Source organism: Terrapene carolina, unplaced genomic scaffold (assembly GCF_002925995.2).
Source record: "Terrapene carolina triunguis isolate 2854851 unplaced genomic scaffold, T_m_triunguis-2.0 Scaffold58, whole genome shotgun sequence".
Lineage (NCBI taxonomy): Eukaryota > Metazoa > Chordata > Testudines > Emydidae > Terrapene > Terrapene triunguis.
Genome location: NW_020664409.1, coordinates 30,859,729 through 30,885,224, shown reverse-complemented (window position 1 = coordinate 30,885,224; position 25,496 = coordinate 30,859,729). Strand labels below are relative to the sequence as shown.

The 25,496-nt window shown below is 42.5% G+C and overlaps 1 protein-coding gene across 3 annotated transcripts; it reads right to left on the bottom strand.

The window, feature by feature from the left end:
- Positions 1–7,561: 7,561 nt before the first annotated feature.
- ZBTB14 (zinc finger and BTB domain containing 14) lies at positions 7,562–14,911 on the bottom strand. 3 transcript variants are annotated; one of them, XM_024195196.3, is made up of 3 exons: positions 14,820–14,911; positions 10,883–10,965; positions 7,562–10,423 (listed from the first exon to the last, which is right to left on the bottom strand). In XM_024195196.3, exons 2-3 carry the CDS (start codon positions 10,883–10,885, stop codon positions 9,080–9,082), a joined length of 1,347 nt encoding a protein of 448 aa, XP_024050964.1. In that variant the 5' UTR covers positions 10,886–10,965; positions 14,820–14,911; the 3' UTR covers positions 7,562–9,079. The 3 variants fall into 3 exon arrangements, with proteins under 3 accessions (XP_024050964.1, XP_024050963.1, XP_024050965.1); XM_024195195.3 differs by lacking the exon at positions 14,820–14,911 and adding an exon at positions 14,156–14,482; XM_024195197.2 differs by lacking the exon at positions 14,820–14,911 and adding an exon at positions 13,496–13,672.
- Between the last annotated feature and the right edge of the window lie 10,585 nt (positions 14,912–25,496).

The following is a 25,496-nucleotide window of genomic DNA, read 5'->3' as shown; positions in this document are numbered from 1 at the left end:
AAATGGCCGTGTTCTATGTAAAAAGCCAATGCCCTCCGTACATCGAGAGTGTGAAGCGTGGACTATGCATTCCATCTGTGTGAGGTTTGGGATAGAATGTCGATAGGTAAATGGGTTGGTTAAGGTGGAAAACTGAGACAACTTCCGGTAAAAACTTGGGGTGTGGTCTCAGGGATACTTTATCTTTAAAGAAGGCCGTGTATGGGGGATCTGCCATGAGTGCCCCCAGTTCTCCTACACATCTGGCAGATGTAATTGCCATAAGGAATACCACTTTCATGGAAAGGTGTAGTAATGAGCACATCGCCATGGGTTCAAATGGGGAACGGGTGAGGGCCTGAAAGACCAGGTTGAGGTCCCATGGTGTAATAGGCTCATGCAGTTCTGGGTAAACATTGTTGAGTCCTTTGAGGAAACGTTTGGTTAGCGGGCAAGCAAAGATAGACTGTTGATTCACCTTAGGGTGAAAGGCTGTGATGGCGGATAGGTGAACTTTTATTGAACTCATGGAAAGGCCTGACCTTTTAAGCTCTAATAGATAGCTTAATATTCAGGGTAATGAGACTGAGATGGATGTCATCTGTTTTTGTTGGCACCATGCTTCAAATTGCTGCCACTTGAGCATATACGTGTGACGGGTAGTTGCTCTATGACTATTTAATATGTTTTGTACTTCTTCCGAGCAGGTCATCTCAGATCCTGTGAGCCATGGAGGAGCCATGCTCTGAGATGGAGTTTTTGTGGGTCCGGATGCAGTACACGACCTGAGTCCTGGGACAGCAGATGAGGCTGAAGTGGGAGTGTGATTGATGGACGCACAGCCATCCTGAGGATGTAAGGCTACCAGATTTGACAGGACCATGCAGGGGCTATTAGGATTACCATGGCCCCATCCTGCCTGATCTTGTAGATCACTCGGGTCAGGAGAGGGATGGGAGGGAAGACATATAGAAGGGGAGCGTTCCACTTGAGGAGGAATGTGTCGCCTAAGGCCTGCATGCCAAGACTGCCCTGGAGCAGAACCAGGGATATTTGGTATTTTGTGCGGTTGCAAAGAGATCTATTGTTTATGCTGTGTCTGTGTGGGACATAATTCATATGGAGCCATCCTTGTAGGCAATGCATATGTAATCTGGTGTGTCTGACAACAAAGGCTGGTGAGAGTGAGAAACTGTTGCCTTGGTAGAGAAGCTATAGCCTTGGTAGAATTGAGATGGGCCCCAATGAACTCCAACTCCTGCACTGGTGTTAGGGTGGACTTTTCGGTATTTATTTGGAGGCCCAATCTCATGGGTGGCCGTCTGTTCGGTGGCTTGTATTGCTGCCTGCCATGATGATGGTTTTAGCAGGCAGTCATCCAAGTATGGGAATATCATAATTGCGTTTCTGCACAGGTAAGCTGCAACCATGGCCAGTACCTTCGAAAACACTCAAGGGGCAGTAGATAGGCCGAAGGGAAGGACCTTGTATTGGAAGTAGTCCTGTCCAATGGTAAAACGGAGAAATCTGCTATGAGAGGGATGTATTGTTACATGAAAATATGCATCCAGGAGGTCGAGGGCTGAAAACCAATCCCCTCTTTCTAGAGCTGGGATTATGGTGCCTAGTGTGACCATCTTGAATCATTGTGTTTTGACAAACTTGTTGAATCATCATATTGGTCTCCATCCACCGGACTTTTTCTTCATGATAAAATAGTGGGAATAAAATCCTCCCCCTCTGTGTTCTGTTGGAATGGGTTCTACTGCGAATACATGGTCTGGTGGTAGCACTGGGGTACATAATAATTCCTGTGGTTTTTTTGGGGTTTGGGTGTATAGATTCCCAAGGATCAGAGTGTCGCTCGTGAATCCTTGAGTGAGTGGGGAAAGTCATCTGTCTTCTCGGTGAAGAGTTTGGGACCCTCGAATGGCAAATCCTCAACTGTGGATTGCACCTCCTTAGGGAAGCCAGAGAGATGGAGCCATTAGGCCCTTCTCATCACGACAGCCGTCGCCACTGATCTTGCAGCTGTGTCCGCAGAATCAAGTGCGGCTTGCAGAGCTCTTTCGGAGATGAGTTATCCCTCTGATACAAGTGCTGTGAATTGTTCTCTCTTGTCCTCAGAAATAAAATAAAATCAGACATTTTTGTGTAGTTAATAGAGTCATATTTCGCCAGTAATGCCTCGTAGTTGGCTATGCGGAGGTGTAGTGTAGCCAAGGAATAAGCCTTGTGGCCGAACAGATCAAGTCTTTTCCATTCTTTGTCGTGAGGTGTATTTTGGGCTGTTGTTGCCTACCACGTTCCTGGACTATGTCCACCACTAGGGAATTGGGTGCTGGATGTGAAAAGAGGAACTCTGTGTCCTTGGCTGGTACATAATATTTTTTGTCAGACCTCTTGCAGGTTGGAGGACTAGTTGCAGGGGTCTGCCAAATGGTTTTGACAGGGTCCATCAGCGGATCGTTCATGGGCAGAGCAATTCTGGATGAAGCAAAATGTCCACTAGTTTGTGTTGTGTCACTTGGACCTCCTCAAGGAAGATGTCCAGAGAGCTAGCCACCCTTTTAAATAGATCTGGAATAGTCTGAAATCATCCCCTATATTAGGGGAGGAGGTGTAACAGTGTCATCTGTGGATAATGGTGACAAGTAGGTAGATGGTGTCCCATTCCAGGATCGGGGGTTCTTCCTCCTCTTCCCCCGCCACCATCAAAGGTCCAGGCACCAAAGTTGCAAGTGACTGCTGTGTGCTGGATCTGGCTGTGGTGGGCAGTCCCTGTTGTGTGGGGTGTGTCACCCACAGGCTCCAGTATGCCCCCAGGGCTGGCATACCACTGGAAATACTTGGGATCAGTGTAATATGTATCCTCAGGGAATCCTGAGTTAGTCAGCTCATGGTAGATTGGAGATTGTGGAGGGAGATCTCGTCCTTCCTCGCTCTCATGCTCCTCACTCGAATAGGGAGGAGCGGATTGTATAGGAGAGAGGAGAGGAGACTCGGTGCTGAGCGTGACATGTTCGCGTCCATGCCGATGATAGGGGAGTCAGGGGCAGAGCTAACAGATCCTTTTGTCTTAGAAACCGCTGCATTGCATGTTTGATTGGCCGCTGAGGCTATATCATTGTTGGTGCCAGGAGCTGCTGTATATAAACCAGCACTGAAGGCTGCGCCGCTGTGTCCACTGAGCGTGCCTTGAAGGAATCGCTGTCTGTCCCGGTGCTGTGCCGCTGTGTGCGGGTCACGGCTTTGGTATTGGCGATGCGGAGACATGGGGTTTAGATTTCCCCTTAGTGCCTCTGTCAGAGCCGGCTCTTTTAGAGTCCCTGGCTCTAGAGGTACCGGCAGTGCTGGATGGTCCCGCTGTGTGGGCTACCGGTGCTGACAATGCAGTTGGTGCCGGTGCTGATTGTCCGCTCGTGGAATGGCACTTCTTGGCCGATTCCTGCATTGGGGAAAGAGGTGCCTGCCTGTTTGACAGTTTTTTGGCAGGTTGCTCAGATGCATGGGTTGAGGAGGGACCCCTGTTAGAAGCAGTGGTAGGCGAAGTTTGACCAGGAGCGGTCGAAGACTTCTCCATAAGGCGGAGCTTTAGCTGCAAATCTCTAGCCCTTCTTGTCCTGGCAGTGAGCTTGGGGCAGTGCTGGCACTATTCTGGGCTATGTGTGTATAGCCAAGGCAGCAAACACACTGATCATGTCCGTCTGAGACAGGTATAGCAAGCTTGCAGTTGAGACAGCATTTAAAGCTTGGGAAACCGGGCATTCCTGTCAGGGGGGGCTTTCACCCTCAAAGCGGCTGTGTATGCAGAGGTTCAACTGAAACTTCTCCTCAGACAGTAGTTCAAAAGGAAAGTAAAAGGGAAAAGGTTGTTTTTTTTAACTAGGTGACGGGGATAAAAGAAAAAGGGAACAATTTAACCAGGTGCTAACAATGAAACTAAATAACTAACTACTAAGTAGCGAGGCACTGTTGATTGCTCCAACTCATAGCCAAGGGCAGTAGAGAAGGTACTGAGTGGGGGATGGTCGCACAGCATCAGTTAACTGCCTGAAGCAGCAGGGACCACACATGTGCGACCCAACCGGGCACTGCTACCAAAAGTCTCTGAGTATGAGCGCAGAGGTGCACGAACATCTAAAGTGGAGCACCCAAAGGGACAGCACTCAAAGAAGAAGTGTAACTGTTTACAGGATCAGATCCCTTTAGTGAGACTATTTTTACTTTTTTTTTTTTTTTTTTTTTGTATTCTGGGACCAAGGAAATAAATATTTTAGTTAAACAAGTTGTTTTTCTGTATCATGCACAATATTCTTGTATCTACAATATCACTTTGTGATTTCATATATTTTATTAGGGCTGTCTATTAATCGCAGTTAACTTACGTGATTAACTCAAAAAAATTAATCGCAATTTTAATCGCACTGTCAAACAATAGAATCCCAATTAAAATGTATTAAATATTTGTGGATGTTTTTCTACATTTTCAAATATATTGACTTCAATTACACCACAGAATACAAAGTGTACAGTGCTCACTTTATACTATTTTTTATTACAAATATTTGCACTGTAAAATGATATAGTATTTTTCAATTCACCTCATAGAAATACTGTAGAGCAATCTCTTTATCATGAAAGTGCAACTTACAAATGTAGATTTTTTTTGTTACATAACTTCACTCCAAACAGTGTAAAACTTCAGAGCCTACAAGTCCACTCAGTCCTACTTCTTGTTTAGCGAACTGCTCAGACAAACAAGTTTGTTTACATTTAAGGGAGATAATGCTGCATGCTTCTTATTTACAATGTCAATTGAAAGCGAGAACAGCCGTTCGCATGGCACTTTTGTAGCTGGCACTGCAAGGTATTTATGTGCCAGATATGCTAAACATTCGTGTGCCCCTTCATGCTTCAGCCACCATTCCAGAGGACATGATTCCATGCTGATGACGCTCGTTAAAAAAAAAGCATTTATTAAATTTCTGACTGAACTCCTTGGGGGAGAATTGTATGTCTCTTGCTCTGTTTTACCCACATTCTGCCATATATTTCATGTTATAGCAGTCTCTGATGATGACCCAGCACATGTTGTTCATTTTAAGAAAACTTTCACTGAAGATTTGACAAAACACAAAGAAGGTATCAATGTGAGATTTCTAAGGATAGATACAGCACTCAACCCAAGGTTTAAGAATCTGAAGTGCCTTACAAAATCTGAGAGGGACGAGGTGTGGAGCATGCTTTCAGATGTCTTAAAAGAGCAATACTCCAATGCGGAAACTACAGAACCTGAACCACCAAAAAAGAAAATCATTTTTTTGCTGGTGGCATATGACTCAGATGATGAAAATGAACATGTGTTAGTCCGCACTTTTTGAATCATTATCGAGCATTATGGACGCAAGTCTTCTGAAATGGTGGTTGAAGCATGAAGGAACTTATGAATCTTCAGTGCATCTGGCACGTTAATATCTTGCAACACCTACTACAACAGTGCCATGCGAATGCTTGTTCTCACTTTCAGGTGACAATGTAAACAAGAAGCGGGCGGCATTATCTTCTGCAAAGATAAACAAACTTGTTTGTCTGAGTGATTGGCTGAATGAGAAGTCGGACTGAGTGGACTTGTAGGCTCTAAAGTTTTACATTGTTTTATTTTTGAATGCAGATTTTTTTCAACTTTCATGATAAAGAGATTGCACTATAGTACTTATAATGGGGGAATTGAACAATACTATTTCTTTTGTTTTTTACAGGGCAAATATTTGTAATCAAAAATAAATATAAAGTGAGCACTGTACATTTTGTATTCTGTGTTGTAATTGTAATCAATATATTTGAAAATGTAGACAACATCCAAAATATTTAAATAAATGGTATTCTATTATTAACAGCGCAATTAATCGTACGATTAATCACGATTAATTTTTGTAATCGCATGATTAATCGCAATTAATTTTTTTAATCGCTTGACAGTCCTATTTTTTATACATTATACTGTTTTTCTGGGTAACTTGTTGCATGTATTGACTGAAATCCTGGCCCCCATTGAAGTCAATGGAAAAAGCCTCTTTTACTTCAGTGGAAACAGGATTTCACTCTGTGAAACTGACACAGTGCCAGCTGTCTTTGGAAATGAGTAAGTATACAAACTTTTAATTTATTTGGAATATTAACTTCAGCTTATAGCTAACATCACCTATAAATTTCCATTCTAAGACTCCTTCTAGGATTTTCACTTTTGGGCAGAAATTTTCCAAGCCTAGTCAATGTCTGAGATTGAAATATTTTGGAAAGTGAGCAAAAGTTGTTCAGGTCTTTTTTAGAAAGGAGAGGAGAAAGTATACAATTTCCAATAAAAAGAACAACCCCCCTATGTATTTGAACAGGTATAGAATAGATTCTGTTGGGGACAGAAAGCTGAAATTTGGCAGAGAAAATAGTCCTCAGGGAAGATAAATACCTCAGTGTTCTAGTACGTAGTGTTGTTGTAGCCGTGTTGGTCCCAGGATATTACAGAGACAAGATGGGTAAGGTAATATCTTTTACTGGATCAATAAAAGATTGACTCTCTCACCAACACCCACCTTGTCTCACTGTTCTAGTGTAAACTGCTTTTATTTTGCCAAATTATCAAGTTTGAAAAACATGCACGGGTTTTTCGTTTTGGTAAGAGATTGCACTTTTATCTCTCAACATCCTAAAGGAAATCAAGCATGAGTAAATTACTTGTATAAAGAAAAGTGTAGTGCGCTGAGGTCCCGATTCAGCAAAGCTCTTAAGACAAAATCTGTCTCTAAATACTAGCTTTCTTGAAGAACCTCATCACTACTATTCTCTGGAATATACAGTGATTCTAGAAATTGTGGAGTGTAGGTAACTAAAATTTAGCAGAAAGGTCCTAGCTGTAGTCCCATTGCTTTCAATGGATGTACTGCTGTGACTGAGGGACTGCAGGATTGAGCCCCGAATTATTTATTTATGCAAATGTACAAATCATTGGGAACAAAAAGGTTTTGTCCTATGTAAATTGTAATTATTACAGTATGTATACTGTTGTTTTTTCCACTGCAATGCCTGATCATATTTTGAAATTATACCAAAACAAAGACTATACAGGGGAAAATATTGCAGCTATTTTTAAAAAAGACTGAAAATAAAGTTTAAAACATTTTTATCTCACTATAGCTATTAAATTCTTGAAAACCTGAAACAAATCTGTTCCTCATTCCTTAATGGTGTACACATTAGCTAATTATTTTATGGTGTTTTACAAGTGGTGAACTGTGTTTTAAAAAACAAACAAGATTAAAACTTTGCAAGCACCAGGGAAGAAAGGTGCAGCTCAAATTCTGAATCTACCATCTTTATCTATGCTTACATATAACAAACCGCAAAATACTTTTACACTATTAATTTAGTGTCTTCCTTTGTGGGAAGCTATAAAAAGAAATGAGTACTTACTATTTGACATTGCACAAATATAAAATGGATAGTTGGTTTACAAACTAAAACCGCTAAATGTAAAATGAAGAAACGTTTAAAAAAATATATAGGACAAAGTCCAAAATTTACATATTCTAAAATATTCAATTCATGTTTTATTTACAGAACAATTTTCAAACTATTGTTGGTATTTTAATATAATTGCTAAAACTGTTGATTACATGAAAGATACACAATGAAGTTGTAACAAAAATGATCAGTTACAAAAATGTTATTTTCAATTTCTATTTAGAAATGCAAGAGGTGATTTACCACACAATAATTTATAAATACCTGTCTGACAACTTTTATATGTCATGGGTCTCTTAAGTGACCAATTTATTCCAACCTGATGTGCAAAAGAGTGCATTTTTGCCCATTTATAGTTGAAATATAACATTGATAATAATTATATTATTTACACTTAAAATAAAGAAGTATTCATGTTCCTTAGGATCATTTTAACAATTAATATTGTGAAGTTGTGACTCCCTATTTCCATATATAGGAGACAGCTCAGTCTGTAGTATTTTAGAAGTTTTGTTGAGATTGTGGTAAATTAAGGAACAATTAACAATCCCTTCCCAACCCCTCCCAAAAAAATCCCCAAACAAACAAAGCACCCACGGAGTCTGTGCCTTGCATCCCTTTGCCTCAGCTGTCCTAGGGAGAGTGAGGGGAAGCTACATGACAAAGACAATACAGCCTCAGATTGCATTATCTTTGATTAATTTTCATGGGGCCAGATTTGGAACAATATATCTCTCTACAAATTCTGCCCACTTGCCCTCCCTCCCACCTCCAGTCCATCTCTCGCATACTGCATGAAAAAGCCTCTGAAGAGTACATGGAGGCAACTGAGCCCTACTCCTTTCTACACAGAAAGGGTAGATGAGTGCTGTGTTCTCTCCATTTGTTGATCCAGGGGACACATCTAGGCTATTATGAATGTGAAAAGTCTAACCTTTAGAAGAGCAAGTATTGTATGCATCAGCCAGATTAAAGAGAGGAATTTAAGGGGGTGGACAAAGAAGCAGGATAACTCCGCTTGACCAACTACCCAAAATTGCCAACCTGCTGCACTAATAGCTAATAAGTACAGTGAATGAGGAAAAAGGAGGAAATAAAAATGTCAGGATTTCAACAGATGAATTTTCATGGGTTCCAGGTGTACTATATGCTTCTTGCATAACTACACCCAAAAATTCTTTTAAAAAAAAAAAAATATTTTGTTCCCATACTTATAACTTTTTCTACAAATTTCAGTTTTGTTAGACATAATTTACCTCATTAGTTTTACTAATGTGTACAAAGGACAAGTATGCAGAGGTTGTACTAAAACATCAAATAGAGATTTCCTCATTTTCTGAAATTAAAACATGTTAGTGCTAATAACAAAATTATTTTTATATTCTAAGAATACATATCTTTGAAGTATTTTAAAATACCTAATCAAGCACTGCTATATGCTCCTATGCAGTGTTCAATCCCTCTAAAAATATTTTATCCTGAAAAGATAATGATCAGTCTAAACATGTTTCAACATTTAAATTTTTGTTCAATTTAATTTCTTAAGTTACTTTTTGGATAAAGTTTTCTGCTTTTGTCTTTAACTACAAGCTATAGTTTCAAGTTGCTGCTCTGCTTCAGCTGCCATGGCTGCCGCCTGTAACTGTTCTGTTTCACTCTGGATGGCGTTGGCTGTAGTAATTTGTTTCCTTTCACTGTGCATATTGTTCTCGTGCCTTTTTAGATCAGATGCTTTAGCAAATGCTTTAGTGCAAGAGCTGCAGACAAAAGGTTTTTCCCCTCGGTGTCTTCTTTCATGATCTTTTAGATGGGACTTGTGCTTGAAAGCTTTATCACACATATGGCATGCAAATGGCCTTTCATTACTATGGACTCTTTCATGCTTTTTCAGATCTGGAGCTCGAATAAAAGACTTTCCGCACACCTCACAGCTATAAGGCTTGTAACCTGTATGGATTTTCAGGTGCTCTTTCAAGTGAGCCTGTGTGGTAAACCCTTTAGTGCACATTTCACAAACAAATGGTCTATCAGCAGTATGGAGCTTTTCATGTTTTCTCAATCGTGCTTCATCAGTAAATGTCTTACCGCATGCTTGACATGCAATCTGTTCCCTGTGACCATAAAGCAAATACTCAAACTTCATGTCAGCAGCTGCTGTTGTCCATCCTGGCGTCTGTTCATCTTTCACTTCACTTATGCCATCATTAAATGTTAGAGCTTGAGGGGTTTGAGATCCTAAGTCTTTTGATTCAGTTGTTTCCATGGGCTCCACTTCTTGACCATAGCAGTTTACTTTTCGAACCTCTTCACTCCCCAACTCTTTCAGAATTGCTTCTTGAACTCTTAGTGTATTAGTAGGGGATTTCCCATCTTCCTGACTTGGAGGAGTTCCTTCTACTGTTACATCTGATGGGCTATCATCATGATCTCCAATTTCCTCAACCTCATCATCTTGGTTATCATTAGATTCTCCAATAGAACGATTTATTTTCAAACAATACTTACTCTTGGATTGGGCGTTTTCTTCGGGACTAGATACATCACGTTTCTGAGAACAAAGTTTATCCAAAAACCTAATACCAAGAATCTGACCTGATGACATCATCAAATTTACATCTTCCTTCTTAACTGAAATCTTTGCAGTATACATATAATTTAGAACCTCTTCAAATATATCAGAACGAAGGAAATCTATCTCTATCACTGATGAGCTATCAACCTCCAGTTTCTTGAAAAGCTTTTTGAAGTAGGTACTGCATGCAGCAAGCACACACCGGTGCGCTCTGAATTTCACATCTTCTACCACAATAGCTATGTCACAAAATTCTCCTTCCAGACGTTGTTCATTTAATGTTTTCAGAAACACAGTTTTGTGATCATCATCATTATATTTAATGCTTTCAGACATACTGATGAAAAACTCCTGGAGAGAGAGAGAGAGAAAAAAAAGTCTTGACTTTTTACTAAAACACTAACTCATAAGATATGATTCTAAGTGTCATCTACAAAATAAAAAATAAGAATTATCAAATGAAAACATTAGCTTAATTTGATCAGAACATGTCCTCCAGACTGTAAAAAATATTAATGTTAAGTCTCTTTTTCACCTAGTACCATGTACATACTTTGAAGAAAAAAAATGCTATTTTTTTTCAATGACCAATTTTATTTGTAAAGAAATATAAATTTACTCACATATTTACATTAAATCTGCTTTTGTAATTCTAACTGGCATATTTAAATTTGCATATTTCTTATAACAAAAAGAAATGTCAGTAAGTATTTACACATTTAAAACATATAAGCTCTAGAAACGTACATAAAATAACCATTTACCATTGTAACCCAAACTAAATATAAAATATAAAAGGTTAAGCCATACCATGAACAATGCAGGAAATTTTCTTAATAATCAATCACTAAACTTTTGACAGAAGACTAATCCTTATTATGGGCACTCTGAACCTGAAAGAAAGAACATTGGAGAAGGTAAGAACAGAGAATTATACACTATCTTAATCTGTTTCTCAAATTAAGTAACATAATTAAATAACATGTTCAGCAATATTAAAAGTTATTCAGGAAATTAAGAGTCTATTCTCACATTTTCAAGCAGTTAAAAACTATACAACTTGTTTTGTTAAAGTAAAATTTAAATTAAATTAAGTTTTGACTAATTTTATAGCAAACAGTATTTGATCTATGAATTGCATGGGTGGTTAGGAAATAGCTATAAAAATACACCACAGCTGCAGAATTGTGCGCTAAAGGCACAATGGAATCCACAGCCCCAAGTTAGGGGCCTAGGCTCCCCATAAAATTCATAGATTCCAAAGCCAGAAGGAATCATTGTGATCATCTAGTCTGACCTCAAGTATAACACAGGCCATATAATGTCCCCAAAATAATTCCTAGAGTGTATCTTTTAGGATTTAAAAATTACCAGTGATGGAGAATCCACCACAACCCTTGGTACATTGTTCTTATGGTTAATTACCCTCACTGTCAAAAATTTACAACTTATTTCCAGTCTTAATTTGTCTAGCTTCAACTTCCAGACATTGGATTATGTTGTACCTTTTTCTGCTAGATTGAATAGATTTATTATATATTTGTCCCCAATGTAGATTCTTACATACAGTAGCGTTGGAACCATTTTTATAGTGGGGGTGCTGAAAGCCACTGAACAAAACTTTAAACCCTGTATTTGATGGAAACCACTTCAAGCCAGGGAGTGCTGGCACACACCCCCCAGCACCTCTGGTTCCAGCACCCCTACTTACAGACTGTAATCAAGTTATCCCTTAACCTTCTCTTTGTTAAATTTAATAGATTAAGCTCCTATCACTAGAAAGCACGTTTTCTAATCCTTTAATAATTCTCGTGGCTCTTCTCTGAAACCTTTCCAATTTATCAACATCCTTCTTGAATTGTAGACACCAGCAGCAGTTGCACCAGTGTCAAATACAGAGGTAAAATAACCTATCTATTCCTACTTCGGGTTCCCGTTTATGCATCCAAGGATTGCAATAGCCCTCCTTTTGGCCACAGCATCAAACTGGAAGCTCATGTTCATCTCCTTATCCACCATGATCCCCAAATCTTTTTCAGAGTCACTGTTTCCCAGGATAAAGTCCCTCATTCTGAAAGTATGACCTACATTCTTTGTTTCTAAATGTATACATTTACATTTAACCATATTTAAACAAACATACTGTTTGCCTGAGGTTTCATGGGAAGAGTTAGGTGCCAAACCTCAGGACTAAAATTATAATGGGGACAGTGTCTCCACCTCCACCTCCTAGCTGTTTTGTGTGGGGTTAGGCATGCTTTGACAACATCTACTCCTACTGGATTGGGAACTGCAGGCAATATAAGCAAGGGAACACCTAGTCTGAGGATCCTGCTGGGGCTTAGGCATGAGATGGTCTCCTGAGCGCCTAGACCGGGCTGGCAAACTTTTTGGCCTGAGGGCCACATCGGGTTTCCAAAATTGTATGGAGGTCTGGTTAGGGAAGGCTGTGCCTCCCCAAAGAGCCAGGTGTGGCCCGGTCTCCGACCCCTATCTGACCCCCCCTGCTTCTCGTCCCCTGATGGGAACCCTGGGACTCCTGCCTCATCCAACCCCCCGTTCCATGATGGCCCCCCCCGGGACTCCTGCCCCATTCACCCCCCTGCTCCCTGTCTCCTGACTGCCCCCAAAACACCCACCCCTGACTGCCCCCCGCCACCCCATCCAACCCCCCCTCCTTCCTGACTGCCCCCCGGACTCCTGCACCCATTCAACACTACCCCCCCCCACCCCGTTCTCCGCCCTCTGTGCTGCCCGGCCATCCAGAGCATTGCGCTGGCGGCGCAGTGAGCTGAGGCTGCGGGGGAGGGGGAACAGCAGGGGAGGGGATGGGGGCTAGCCTCCCAGGCCAGGAGCTCAGGGGCCGGGCAGGAGGGTCCCGCGGGCTGTATGTGGCCCACGGGCCGTAGTTTGCCCACCTCTGGCCTAGACTGAGACATGTTCATTGGCAGAAACTTAGGCACCCAGGGGACTTTAACAATAGAAATTTAGATGCCTAGGGAACTTAGGCACCTACGGAGAGTTAGGTGGCAGCTGAGTGGCATTTCTGAGGCTCTCAGTGGCACATCAATGTTGGCCTTAGGCGCCTAAGTCCTTTTATGGATCAGGATCCTCCCCCCCAAGTAATGACGTTCTAAAATAATCAGGTATGAGAGGCGTACAGAACAATTTCAATGTACAAAAGAAAACAAGAACAACTTTAAAAACTATGGGACTAGGAACTAACTTTTTTACAAATAGTAAAGAGTCCCTGTTAATGGTCAATAGCATGTCTTGTCATTTTTTGTATAACCAAAACACTGATTTAAAATTTAAGAGTTTTTCTGTTATCCCATTGATAAGCATCTTTTCAACCTAACAGATTGTTATGGGAAAACTGAAATAGTATATACATAACACATTATCAAATCTCTAAGTACCTACCCAGGGAACAAATATTGAGGGGGCTCTTCAATCTAGCAGAGAAAGGTATAACCTGAGCCAGTGGTTGGAAGTTGAAGCTAGAGAAATTCAGACAGGAAATAAGGCATATATTTTCAACAGTGACGGTCATGAGGGACGCATCACCAGCAATTTTCAAATCAAAATTGGATGTTTTTCTAAAACATCTGCTCTAAGAATTGTTTTTGGGGAAGTTCTCTAGCCTGTGTTATACCGGATATCAAACTAGATGATCACAATGGTCCCTTTTGGCCTTGGAAACTATTAATATTCTATATAAATGCACAGGTGTATACAAACCGAAAATAGAAAATTTGCTAGCTTCTTTCAATGCTTGTAATCTTGCAGCATGCACTGTGGTGCCTACTATGGAGCTGGTGTGCAGTATGAGGCAACTGTGTAAAATTCCACTTAAATGAGGGTCACTTTTTTTTAAACAGGCAAGTAAAATAATGTTTTGTTTTGCCCTTTTTAAACAGCTGTCCTCCCCACCCCACAGAGGCAGGGGTGTGTTTTTGTTTTTGTTTTGTTTTGTGGTGAACACACAGCACCCAGCGCTAAGGCATCCCGGTCACTGGGCCTAACGTAAAACAACAACAAAGCTGCATGAAGCCACGTGGTGTTTCTCGCTCCCCAAATCACCTGGGTTTAGGCAGCGGCGCGCACCTAACTGCGGCGAACACGCGAGTAAGGGGCCGAGCCCGGCGTGCGCCCACGGGCCTGGGTGTCCCCAGCCCAGTGCGTGCGCCCGGAGCCAGCTGTGCGAGCGTCCCCGGGGCCGCGGCAGAGTCCAGGTGCGCGGGCCATGGCGGTGCGCGGCGCCAGGCGGGCACGGCTGGGCTCTGCTCCTTGCTGCGGGTTGTTAGGGGCCGGAGCCCGGCTTCTTCTCCAGAGCGAGCCTCGCAGCGCCAGCCCGGGCCCGTCCGCGCCGCCTCTCGGGGCTGCGCCGGGGACAGGCGGAGGCGGGATCCCCCGCGCGGTGCCCGCGCATTGCCCGCCCCCTCCCGCCTGCAGAGCGGCGGCGGCCCCGCGGGGCCGGGCCGGGGCGCGCAGGCGGCGGCCCCGCTCCCCTTTGTTGCAGTGGGCGCGGGGCTGGCGCGCGGCGGCGGCGTCTCCTCGCGCGCGTCGGGAAGGAAGGAGGTGGGGGAAGCAGCGGCGCGCGGCGGCTGCTGCGGCTGGCGGCGGCGGGCGCGTCTGTGGCGCCTCCATGTCTCCGGCGCGAGACGGCCAGGCTGACGGGCAGCAGCCTCAGTGACGAGAGCGCGCGCAGCGGCCCCCCGTGTGTATGCGGGGGAGCCGCGCTTACCTGCTGCCGCCGCCGCCGCGCTCAGTGCCGCAGTTCGCGGGGACGCTGCTGCTGGTGGGACGGGGGCTTTGGGGGGGGGGTCTGCGCGCGTCTCTCCGGCCGTCACCGCCGCCTCCTGCACGAGCATCCAGTGCGCGCACGCGCCGGGGTACGTGCATGCGCGGTGCGGGCAGGGCGCGCCTGCCGAGTGGGGGCAGGGGGACTTGCTCATTCTCGCGGGCGGGTCCCCCCTCCCTCACGGGCCGCGCTGTGCGAGACGAGGGGTGGCGCTCGCGCGCCGCGGCGACTGTGAGGCTCGCGCGGCCGCGAGGCGGTGACGTCATCCCGAAGCGGGCGCCAAAAGAAGGAGCCGTTTTCTCGGGAACCCGCCCAGCCACGCTTGGGTGCGCGAGCTTAGCGCCCGCCCGCCTCACGGAGCCGTCCCGCAGCGCGGCAGCGAGCTGGGCTGGCTGCCCTAGTTCAGGGCAGCTGGGGAGGTGCAGCGGGGTAACGGTCGCCGCGCGGCCTGGGTGTGGGTCCCGCAGGGGAGCGGGGCCGCCTCGCGCCCATACCCGCAGCGCCGGGCCGAGGTGATGCCACTCCCCGCGGGCCCGGCTGGTGAAGGAGGATGAGCGTCGTGTGCCACCTCCTGCGGGGGCAGGTGTAGCGGGGCCCCCAGCTGCCCCTCCCGCTCCTGTAACAGCGGTGTACGTGGGCTGAAGGGGGTGCGGCGGCCCAGCTTTCTCCGGCCGGGCCTGACTGTAGCGGGGGGAGGGCGAAGGAAACATGCGGGGCAGTAACAGAACTAGCAGGGGAGGCTGATCATTAGCAAAGTGCCCCTTGGCCGTGCGCCTGTGTGATGGCGACAAGGCCAAACCTGGGTCAGCGCCCACAAACCACCTGCCTGATAGGTAAGAGGAACACGAGCAATGCCCATGTGGATATATTTTTCTCACTATAACACCTGCCCTATCACCCATCTCTCCGCCACCGCAGAGGAAGGGGCCTGGAATCACATCACTGCTGAGAACATCACTTTCAATTGCTTCAATTGGGTCGCTGGAACAATTTGTATAGTGGGGGTGCTGAGAGCCATTGGGCCAAACTATAAACCCTGTATATGATGAAAACCACTTCAAGCCAGCCCCCTATTCCAGCACCTATGCTAGGGTTTCAATTTTTGTAAGAATAATATGTCCACTGAACAACCAGGACAATTTATTTCATTACCAAACTTGTGTTCTCGTCTGTTTCCAAATGAAAAATGAGCTCTTAAAATACCAGCCAGATGGCAAGATGTTCGGTGAAATAAATTGCGGGTAAATATAAATTTAAAATGTTACAAAATAATGCCTACATCTTTTAGAATAGCACAAAAGCAGAAATTGGTTTGGAAAAGATTAATGCAGAATCTTGATGGCTACATAGCTGCTGACTTAGGAACCATTTTTGACAAAGAATGCCAGAGAATATTGCAATAAAAACTTACTAGAAAAATCAGCTCATACTGTGGGAGAAACAAAGTGACTACCTTCATAATTGCTGACCCTTATCCTGGTGTCTCACTCCTCCTTGATACTTTTATGTAATGATATATATATATATATTTCTGTTAATTTTCTTTCTATCTGAGCACATCTTTTGACTGTTAAAGCCCGTTGTCCGTCAGTTGCAGATACAATAGAAATAACTCCTCATTGTGCCACTGGATACCGAAGGTTGCCAACCTTCGGATTTAACAGTAATATGGGTAGGTTATAACCAAGAAGTAGTGCTTTAACTATACTAAACTAATATTGTTATGAGCTGATTTTCTGGAAAACACAAATTCTGAGTTTCCTCGTGCATGAAGGGAGCATCTCTTTAAACATCTACAAAGACATCTCATTTTCTTCCTTCAAATTCCCCCTTAAAACTTCTTTACTATCATACCTAGAACAATCTTGACAACAGATAAGCAGCTGGTATGCTGAAACCATTGCCTGTTGTGCTGACCCATAATGTCTCACTGTTTCTTAGTGCTCCTTCTAGCTGCTATATCCACCTGTTGTTTTGTTTTAGATTTTAAGTGCTTTACTGCAGAAGCAAGCTTTGATGGGTTTGTAAAGTGGATAGAATAGTGGGGACCTGTCTATTGCGCACTCCTAGGGTACGTCTACACTACGAGATTAATTCGAATTTAGATAATTCGAATTTGGGAAACAGATTGTATAAATTCGATTGTGCGCGGCCACACTAAGCACATTAATTCGGTGGTGTGCGGCCACACTACCCCATTAATTTTAACCACATTAATTCGGTGGTGTGCGGCCACACTACCCCTAATTCGAATTTACAAAATCGATTTTGGTGCTACTCCGCTCGTCGGGGTGGAGTACAGAAATCGATTTTAAGTGCCCTTTAATTCGAAGTAACTGGCTCCGTTGTGTGGACGGGTTAAGGATTAATTCGGATTAACGCAGCTAAATCCGAATTAAAGTCGTAGTGTAGACCAGGCCCTAGATACTACTACTGCCATATAAATAAGTAGAGTCCTTTAAAGAACTTCTCAGTGGAGAAAAAACACAATTGCACAACTCAGTGACACTGCAGGTGTTGCAATTTGTTTTTTCTCCACCTTTTCTTTGTGTTATGTACTACGTGTTTGAATGTCCCCCTGGTGGTAACTCTTGTAGTACTACTTAGTACAGGAAATACATGCATACTACCCAGAATAGTGTGCAGAAACTGGGTATGTCTACACAGCAAAAAGAAGAAGAAAAAACAACCCCACAGAGCCTGTTTCAAAGCCTGTGTCAGCTGACTCAGGTTGACACTATGTGGCTAAAAATAGCAGGGTAAACATTCCAGAGGGAGCCTGTACTTGTAGACCCCTCCCTCATTGGGTCTCTGAACCAGGCTCCACCCCAAACCCAAATGTCTGCACTGTTAGTTTTACCCCACAGCACAAGCCCATGTCATTTGACACAGGCTCTGGGACTAGTTCCTGTGGTTTTTGTTGTTGTTTTTGCAGTGTAGATGTACCATTGTGTGTTTCAGGAATGAAAAATAAAGTATGGTTCATTGTTAATATAAAACCTTAAGCTTAATGTTTTCTTATACACAAAATTCTGACTGTACAATGTGATACAAAAGTTGGCAATGATGTGGATGTGACCCTGAGCACCTCATATTCACACCCTATACACTGTTGTAATAATTTGTACACAATATTCGTTGTGAGGTATCATTTGAAAACTAATAATTCACTGTTCATTAATATTATTGTGGGATATATGTACATGGTGTGTATTAAGAGTTATGAATATATGCTGAAAAATTATTAAAGTGTATTTAAACCAGGCATGTCAGGAAGTTAGTGAACAGGTCTTTCCTAGACAAAGGAATGTGTTTGCTTCTCTGACCAGCTCATCAGGCAAAGACAATCAAGGTCCATTTTTACATATTAGGTAAGCAAAGCTAACAAGTAGAGAATGAGACAGCCTGGCATCTACACCCAGCAGAAGAGAGAAGCTTGATCTGGTTTTTACTTTTCAGAGACTACATTTCAAAGGTTTACTGATCTGTAAAGACAGGGGTGCTGAACCTCAAATGATAAGCAATAGACTCAACTGATTCTGTATATTGCTGTATTATAAAAGTGTTTAGAGTGAGGTCTTTTCTGAAAGCTAATGTCACACTGGTGATTAATATTGTGAAATTTATGTATTAATATTATATAAGGAAATATGGATACTTGATAGGTTTCAGAGTAGCAGCCGTGTTAGTCTGTATCCGCAAAAAGAACAGGAGTACTTGTGACACCTTAGAGACTAACAAATTTATTAGAGCATAAGCTTTCGTGGGCTACAAGAAGTGGGTTGTAGCCCACGAAAGTTTATGCTCTAATAAATTTGTTAGTCTCTAAGGTGCCACAAGTACTCTTGTTCTTTTTGTGGATACTTGATGTGTTTTCAAGTCTGTCACCAAACAGGGAGAAACAAGTTCTCGCTCAGACAGGAGAGCAGGCAGCTATTTACCTGTCTCCTAGGTAAATTAAGTATGGTGGAATCAAAACAACGGAAGCCCTATTTATATACAGGGGGATGGGAAACCCATAGGAAGGGGAAAAAAGCATAAGGTCATCTTGCCTCTTGGAACAAAGTCATTGAACTTTAGAAGATGTGGGGGGGGAGGGATAGCTCAGTGGTTTGAGCATTGGTCTGCTAAACCCAGGGTTGTGAGTTCAATCCTTGAGGGGGCCATTTAGGGAACTGGGATAAAAATCTGTCTGGGGATTGGTCCTGCTTTGAGCAGGGGGTTGGACTAGATGATCTCCTGAGGTCCCTTCCAACCCTGATATTCACAATTAAGATATAAGCAAAGACAGAAGCTGTCTTTGGCATCCATCAATAGACAGCTTGCTGGAATCAGAGTTGCTGAACCAAGGCTGACTGCATAGCACACAGACTCTCAGGGTGTGACCTGCATGTTTGTTGAGGACTGTAAGCATCCCAGGCAGAGAGCTACAGTAGCAAACCTGGGTGCCTCACAATGCTTTGCTACTGTAGGTCTCTGCAGTGTGAGCTACTCAGGGTTACAGAGTAGGTGACACAAGCTCTTACTGGTCTGGAATGCACCCCAACCCCATGACAGAGCAAACAAAGACTTGCTGATTTCTACCTGTTGATGCTAGAGCACTGTGTGATTGTTAGTGATGTGGCTGAATAAAAACAAGTATGTGCCTATGAGCAACAGGACCTAAGGTTTTGGGTTACTTAAATTTAGCAGCACCACATAATGAAACAAATTAAATGGGAACTCAACCAGGCATTAATAAACAGCTTAGCTTAAATTGTTAGTGGGAGACTTACTTATTTCCCTGTTGAAACTAGAAGAAAAAGTTTCTGACTGTATTCAGTCTTTAAAGTAATGATTTGCAAATTGTGAGCTTAGGACTAAATATTTTACTTCCCAATTCACTTTTGAAATATGATTAAGCAGTAGAGATGGTCAACACATAGGGCAAATGTATGACACAGCAAAACCAAATGTTTTTGCAAAAAGCATAATGTATAAAATATTCCTACAGTGATCCCACATAAAATAAACTAAAAGGAAGACAAAAGGACAGAAGTAAAAAATGACATGGGGAAAGCATACATTTAAAATCAATTTTACATGATTTGCTAAAGAGTTTACAAATTTTGGGGATGATCAAATGGTACTTCTTTTAATAAGTGAAAATAGCAGCTATTCAGTAGAAATGTATTTGTGCATTAAGACACACAGTCTTAATTTAGCTTGCAATGCATATGGAGACGGCACTGTGGTATCGCTTATGAGGAAGATAAGGAGAGACTGATTGGCTTTGACTCTAGAACTAGAAGAATCATGTACAAAGAAAAAGAGTCTCCATCCATAATTTTTGGTGTAAGAAAATTCCACAACTATATAGCTGAAAATGTACCTTAGTTACTGATCACAACACCTTGATGGTCATTTTAAGGTTCTGTGTCAGCAGTATCTGCGCACACCCCACTAGGAATGCAACACTGGGCATTGATCTTACTTATATTTATAATATTGAATAATGGAAGTCATTAGACCTTGGAAATGATAGCTCAGGCGTGCCGAGTCTTCATTTATTCACTCTAATTTAAGGTTTCGCGTGCCAGTAATACATTTTAACGTTTTTAGATGTCTCTTTCTATAAGTCTATAATATAACTAAACTATTGTTGTATGTGAAGTAAATAAGGTTTTTAAAATGTTTAAGAAGCTTCATTTAAAATTAAATTAAAATGCAGAGCCCCCCAGACCGGTGGCCAGGACCCAGGCAGTGTGAGCGCCATTGAAAATCAGCTCGCATGCCGCCTTTGGCACACGTGCCATAGGTTGCCTACCCCTGTGATAGCTTATCAATATCACCATATAACAATCTTCAGAAGATATTGGTGAATGGATTTGAGAAGACATTATTCTATCCCAAGTTTAATGAATGGGTGGCTGAGTTTTGTGGCTTAAGGAGGCTTTTCAACTGTACATAGTAAGATTTATTTCTGGTGACCAGGACTAGATTAAGATACCAGACAAAAAGTGCATAACTGGCTGGATAACCGTACTCAGAGAGTTGTTATTAATGGTTCCCAATCCTGCTGGAAAGGCATAACGAGTGGGGTTCCGCAGGGGTCTGTTTTGGGACCGGCTCTGTTCAATATCTTCATTAACGACTTAGATATTGGTATAGAAAGTACGATTATTAAGTTTGCGGATGATACCAAACTGGGAGGGATTGCAACTGCTTTGGAGGACAGGGTCATAATTCAAAATGATCTGGACAAATTGGAGAAATGGTCTGAGTTAAACAGGATGAAGTTTAACAAAGACAAATGCAAAGTGCTCCACTTAGGAAGAAAAAATCAGTTTCACACATACAGAATGGGAAGAGACTGTCTAGGAAGGAGTACGGCAGAAAGGGATCTAGGGGTTATAGTGGACCACAAGCTAAATATGAGTCAACAGTGTGATGCTGTTGCAAAAAAAGCAAACGTGATTCTGGGATGTATTAACAGGTGTGTTGTGAGCAAGACACGAGAAGTCATTCTTCCGCTCTACTCTGCTCTGGTTAGGCCTCAGCTGGAGTATTGTGTCCAGTTCTGGGCACCGCATTTCAAGAAAGATGTGGAGAAATTGGAAAGGGTCCAGAGAAGAGCAACAAGAATGGTTAAAGGTCTTGAGAACATGACCTATGAAGGAAGGCTGAAAGAATTGGGTTTGTTTAGTTTGGAAAAGAGAAGACTGAGAGGGGACATGATAGCAGTTTTCAGGTATCTAAAAGGGTGTCATAAGGAGGAGGGAGAAAACTTGTTCACCTTAGCCTCTGAGGATAGAACAAGAAGCAATGGGCTTAAACTGCAGCAAGGGAGGTCTAGGTTGGACATTAGGAAAAAGTTCCTAACTGTCAGGGTGGTTAAACACTGGAATAAATTGCCTAGGGAGGTTGTGGAATCTCCATCTCTGGAGATATTTAAGAGTAGGTTAGATAAATGTCTATCAGGGATGGTCTAGACAGTATTTGGTCCTGCCATGCGGGCAGGGGACTGGACTCGATGACCTCTCGAGGTCCCTTCCAGTCCTAGAATCTATGAATCTATGAATAAAATCCTCAATTGGTATAAATCAGTGTAATGGCAATGAAATATCTGACCCAGCTGATGTCAAGCACCATGGAAGTATCTGAACTGTTTGTACAAGGGCATAAGGTCTGTATGACAGGAAACATAAATCTGTGGAGACTCTCCATCCAAGTGATCAACTCCCTTCTAGTGGACTTTCAGGGTCTGATTTTCATTCACTCCTGATTTATGCTGACATAATTCCATTTATTTCAAAGGACTCTCTCATAATTTACACCAGTGTGAGAGAAGAATCAGGCCCCTCAGAATTTTTTGAAGTAATTCCAGTGGTCAAGGAAAGAGTCGGTACCAACCAGCAGGAAGAGAAGTGTTCAGGCACTGATGGTACTCTGCAATAGTACTGTTACCTCTGAAAAAATGTCCTTGGAAATTCAGACTACATACCACAAACTGGAACAAGAAATGAATCCACAAAGCCTCAGAGACATCACCCAATCTGTACTCATAAATCTCCTACCCAAATGGAGATAAACAGTTAATCCAGTTAAAAACATATCTATACCTACAGGACCTAATCTGAATTTGTTCACAAGGTCAAAGAAGTCTACCTTGTTATAATAACAATAATGTAATAAAAGCACTTAATTTTAAAACAATAGTTAACTATTTTAAATCTAAGTATAAGAGACTATTTTGCATATCTTATATAAAATGTTAACAATCTGGTTGTTTTCTCTGTGTTTCCTCATATGTAATAGAGCAGAGGAGTGTAACAGTAATAGCATATAGTGACACATTCTATATGCTCACACAACTCCCATCAAAATGAATGTAAATTGTACTTGCATACCCTATTAAAAATTAATAGAAGTTGCAGCTGCATATCGGAGGGCAGAATTTAGCCCACTACATATTAAAGTAAATATTTAATAGTCAACCTAATAAAAATGTAATATGACAATGTCAATGCAAGTTAATTTTATTATGCAAATCTTAATCTTTTCATAGTCTGACCTGTGTGCATTTAAATGTGCACCTTTAGTGTTGCAGAAACATACTGTAGGTTTTTGCATTTACAGTAGTTTTCTTGGATCAGATGCTTCTCTCTACTGTGCAGAATAAGCAAAAGAATAAGAAGATAAACACAAGGGGCCCAAAGTTAATTAAGGGGGTGGGTAGCAAAACTTGTTCAGCATACTCTCCCATGGCAAACTACATTTGGATTTCCATGGGATGTAAGTGAATTTACTAGGGCAGAGGGGGATGGAGTCAGGGAGCAGATGCTTTGTGCATGATGCTCCCCTAGCAACCTGGCAGACTTCCCAGTTGAAATCTGCGTGGGAGTTAATGATGTTTCTTGCAGCATTAACTCCCCTCTGTAGTTTCTAGAATCCTTAGAGAAGAGGATAGCGTGAAGACACCCTGGGAGGGCTGGGCTGCAATATGGAGGGAATGACAGCACAGCCCTTGATTGAGCTATTCTACCAGGAAGAAGGGGGAGGCTTAGGAGCGGAGTAGAGTTAAAATGCCTCTGTGGATTCCCAAAATTCTACAGGATTGGAGGATCCTTAAGCTGTGCATTATTAAGGGGCTGTGTACCCTACTGTGTTTACAGTGCAGCCAAAATCCTTTGTCCCAGAGACCTTGTTCACTCTGGCCCTAAATTACTATACTGCACTAACATTGCTTAAGTAGTTTTTACTTTAAGTAGTTCTCTTAGCAGAGGTTCATGTACGCTTTGTGCCACAGATACACAAGGTTGTATGTGTATCTAAGATTGTGGGACAGTATACATTCTATTGTATTCTTAATGGTTCCCAATGGCTCATTTTTGATTACCAGCTCACCCTTTTGGAACATTTCCTAGCAAAGTTACCATATCTAGCTGTTTGCATACTCATGTCTTTTCTCCCTGTCCGTTCTTTGCCCTGTTCTCCTGGGTTTTTTTTTTAAACTCGTTGATTTTGGTTTTGCTTTCCATTTTTACTCTTCTTTTCTCTCGCACACCCATTGTTCATCTCCTCCTTTCTTGCTCTTTCACTCTCAGTTCTCTTGGTCTACATCCAGTCCTTGCCTCCCTTCCAATCCCAATTACCTCTTCCCCCAGTGATCTTCTCTCTTCTGTCTCCCCACTTCCAGTGTTGGCATCCCTCTGCTCTCTCTTCACTGTTTCGGTGCTGTTCCCCTTCCCCCCCCCCCACCCCCCGGTTCTGGGCTCCCCATTGTCTCCTTGCCCATTCCAGCTGCACATTCCCTCATGCTCTTTCTTCACCCCATGCTAAGCAATGTGCTCCCTGCCTGTTGCCATAGAGACTGTAGGGAGCACCACTGTATAGCATCACCCATGGGAAGGGCGGAAGGGATGGCAATGAGTAGGAGCAGCAGTTCCCAGGAGAAAACAGGTTTGATGCTCCACATGCTGGGACTCTTTGTCCTAACTAAAGGGGGTATTACAACATACAGATTACACATTCAACCTTAACTTTGGTATTTCTTGAGTGGTTCCGATTGCTTTATTGGAGGGGTACTTTTGCATTTGATAAATAGTTAATATTTTTAAACACTCTTAAAATATAAAGTAATAAGTAAGAATTATTATTTCTATGCTGAGTTCCCTTTTTTGTGCAAATCATGAAGTGAATGCACTGTATAAAGAGGCTGGCCCCCTTTTATGGCTGGTTTATCGCTATGAACAGGTTCCTTAAGCACAGGGTCAGATATATTTTTGATTTACACAGCACACATGCCATATATCCCTATAAGACCAGTTGTCAGTTTTTAGTCCATTTGCAATTCAGTTTCAAGACAGATTTTTCAGTACGTAGTTAATGGAAGAGTTCATTTACTCCTTGGTCAAACATTTACTTGATGGTCTTAGTCTAGTAGTTTGATTAGGTTTAGAGCAAATTTCTTGGATAGTGTATGTGTTAGGGGTAGGAGTAAGGAGGGTGAGCCAGTTTAGTTCTGCTTCAAGGTAGATTTGTAGCTAGAAAACCATAGTGAGGAATCTTGCAATGCCCATGTATGAAATCCTTATTTTTAGTTACAAAATGTGTGTACTTTTGACGTTGCACAATGTTTTTCCCATGGACTGAATCTAATTGAACATGCCAAAATATAAACAAGTGCCATTTATCATAAGCTAATTATTTTGTTTAAAAAACAAGTGAAAGCAGCTTCTGGTCTGTGACATTCATGCAGAAGACATTGCCTCCAAAGTGAGCATATTCCATGACTGAGAAATCATGTTACTATATTACTATAGCCCTCATCCCCCTTTCCCAATTCTTTGTTAACTGCACAGTAGCCCATGTCTAAAATTAGACTGTACAGTCTTTATGGCAGGAACAGTGGGCCAGAGTCTCCATTGCCTTATACTCTCATTTACACCTGTGCAGGCAAATACAAAGTGCTTTAATTCTGATTGTATAGTTTCTTACCCACAGGTGTAAATGGCTAAATAAGATGTAAGGCTGTCAATACCCCTGGTGGAGTCACCTGCAAGGACTGAACCCAAGTCCACTGAATCTAAACACTTGAATCCATATAGTTTACACTAAAGGACAAGGGCCCTTAACTAG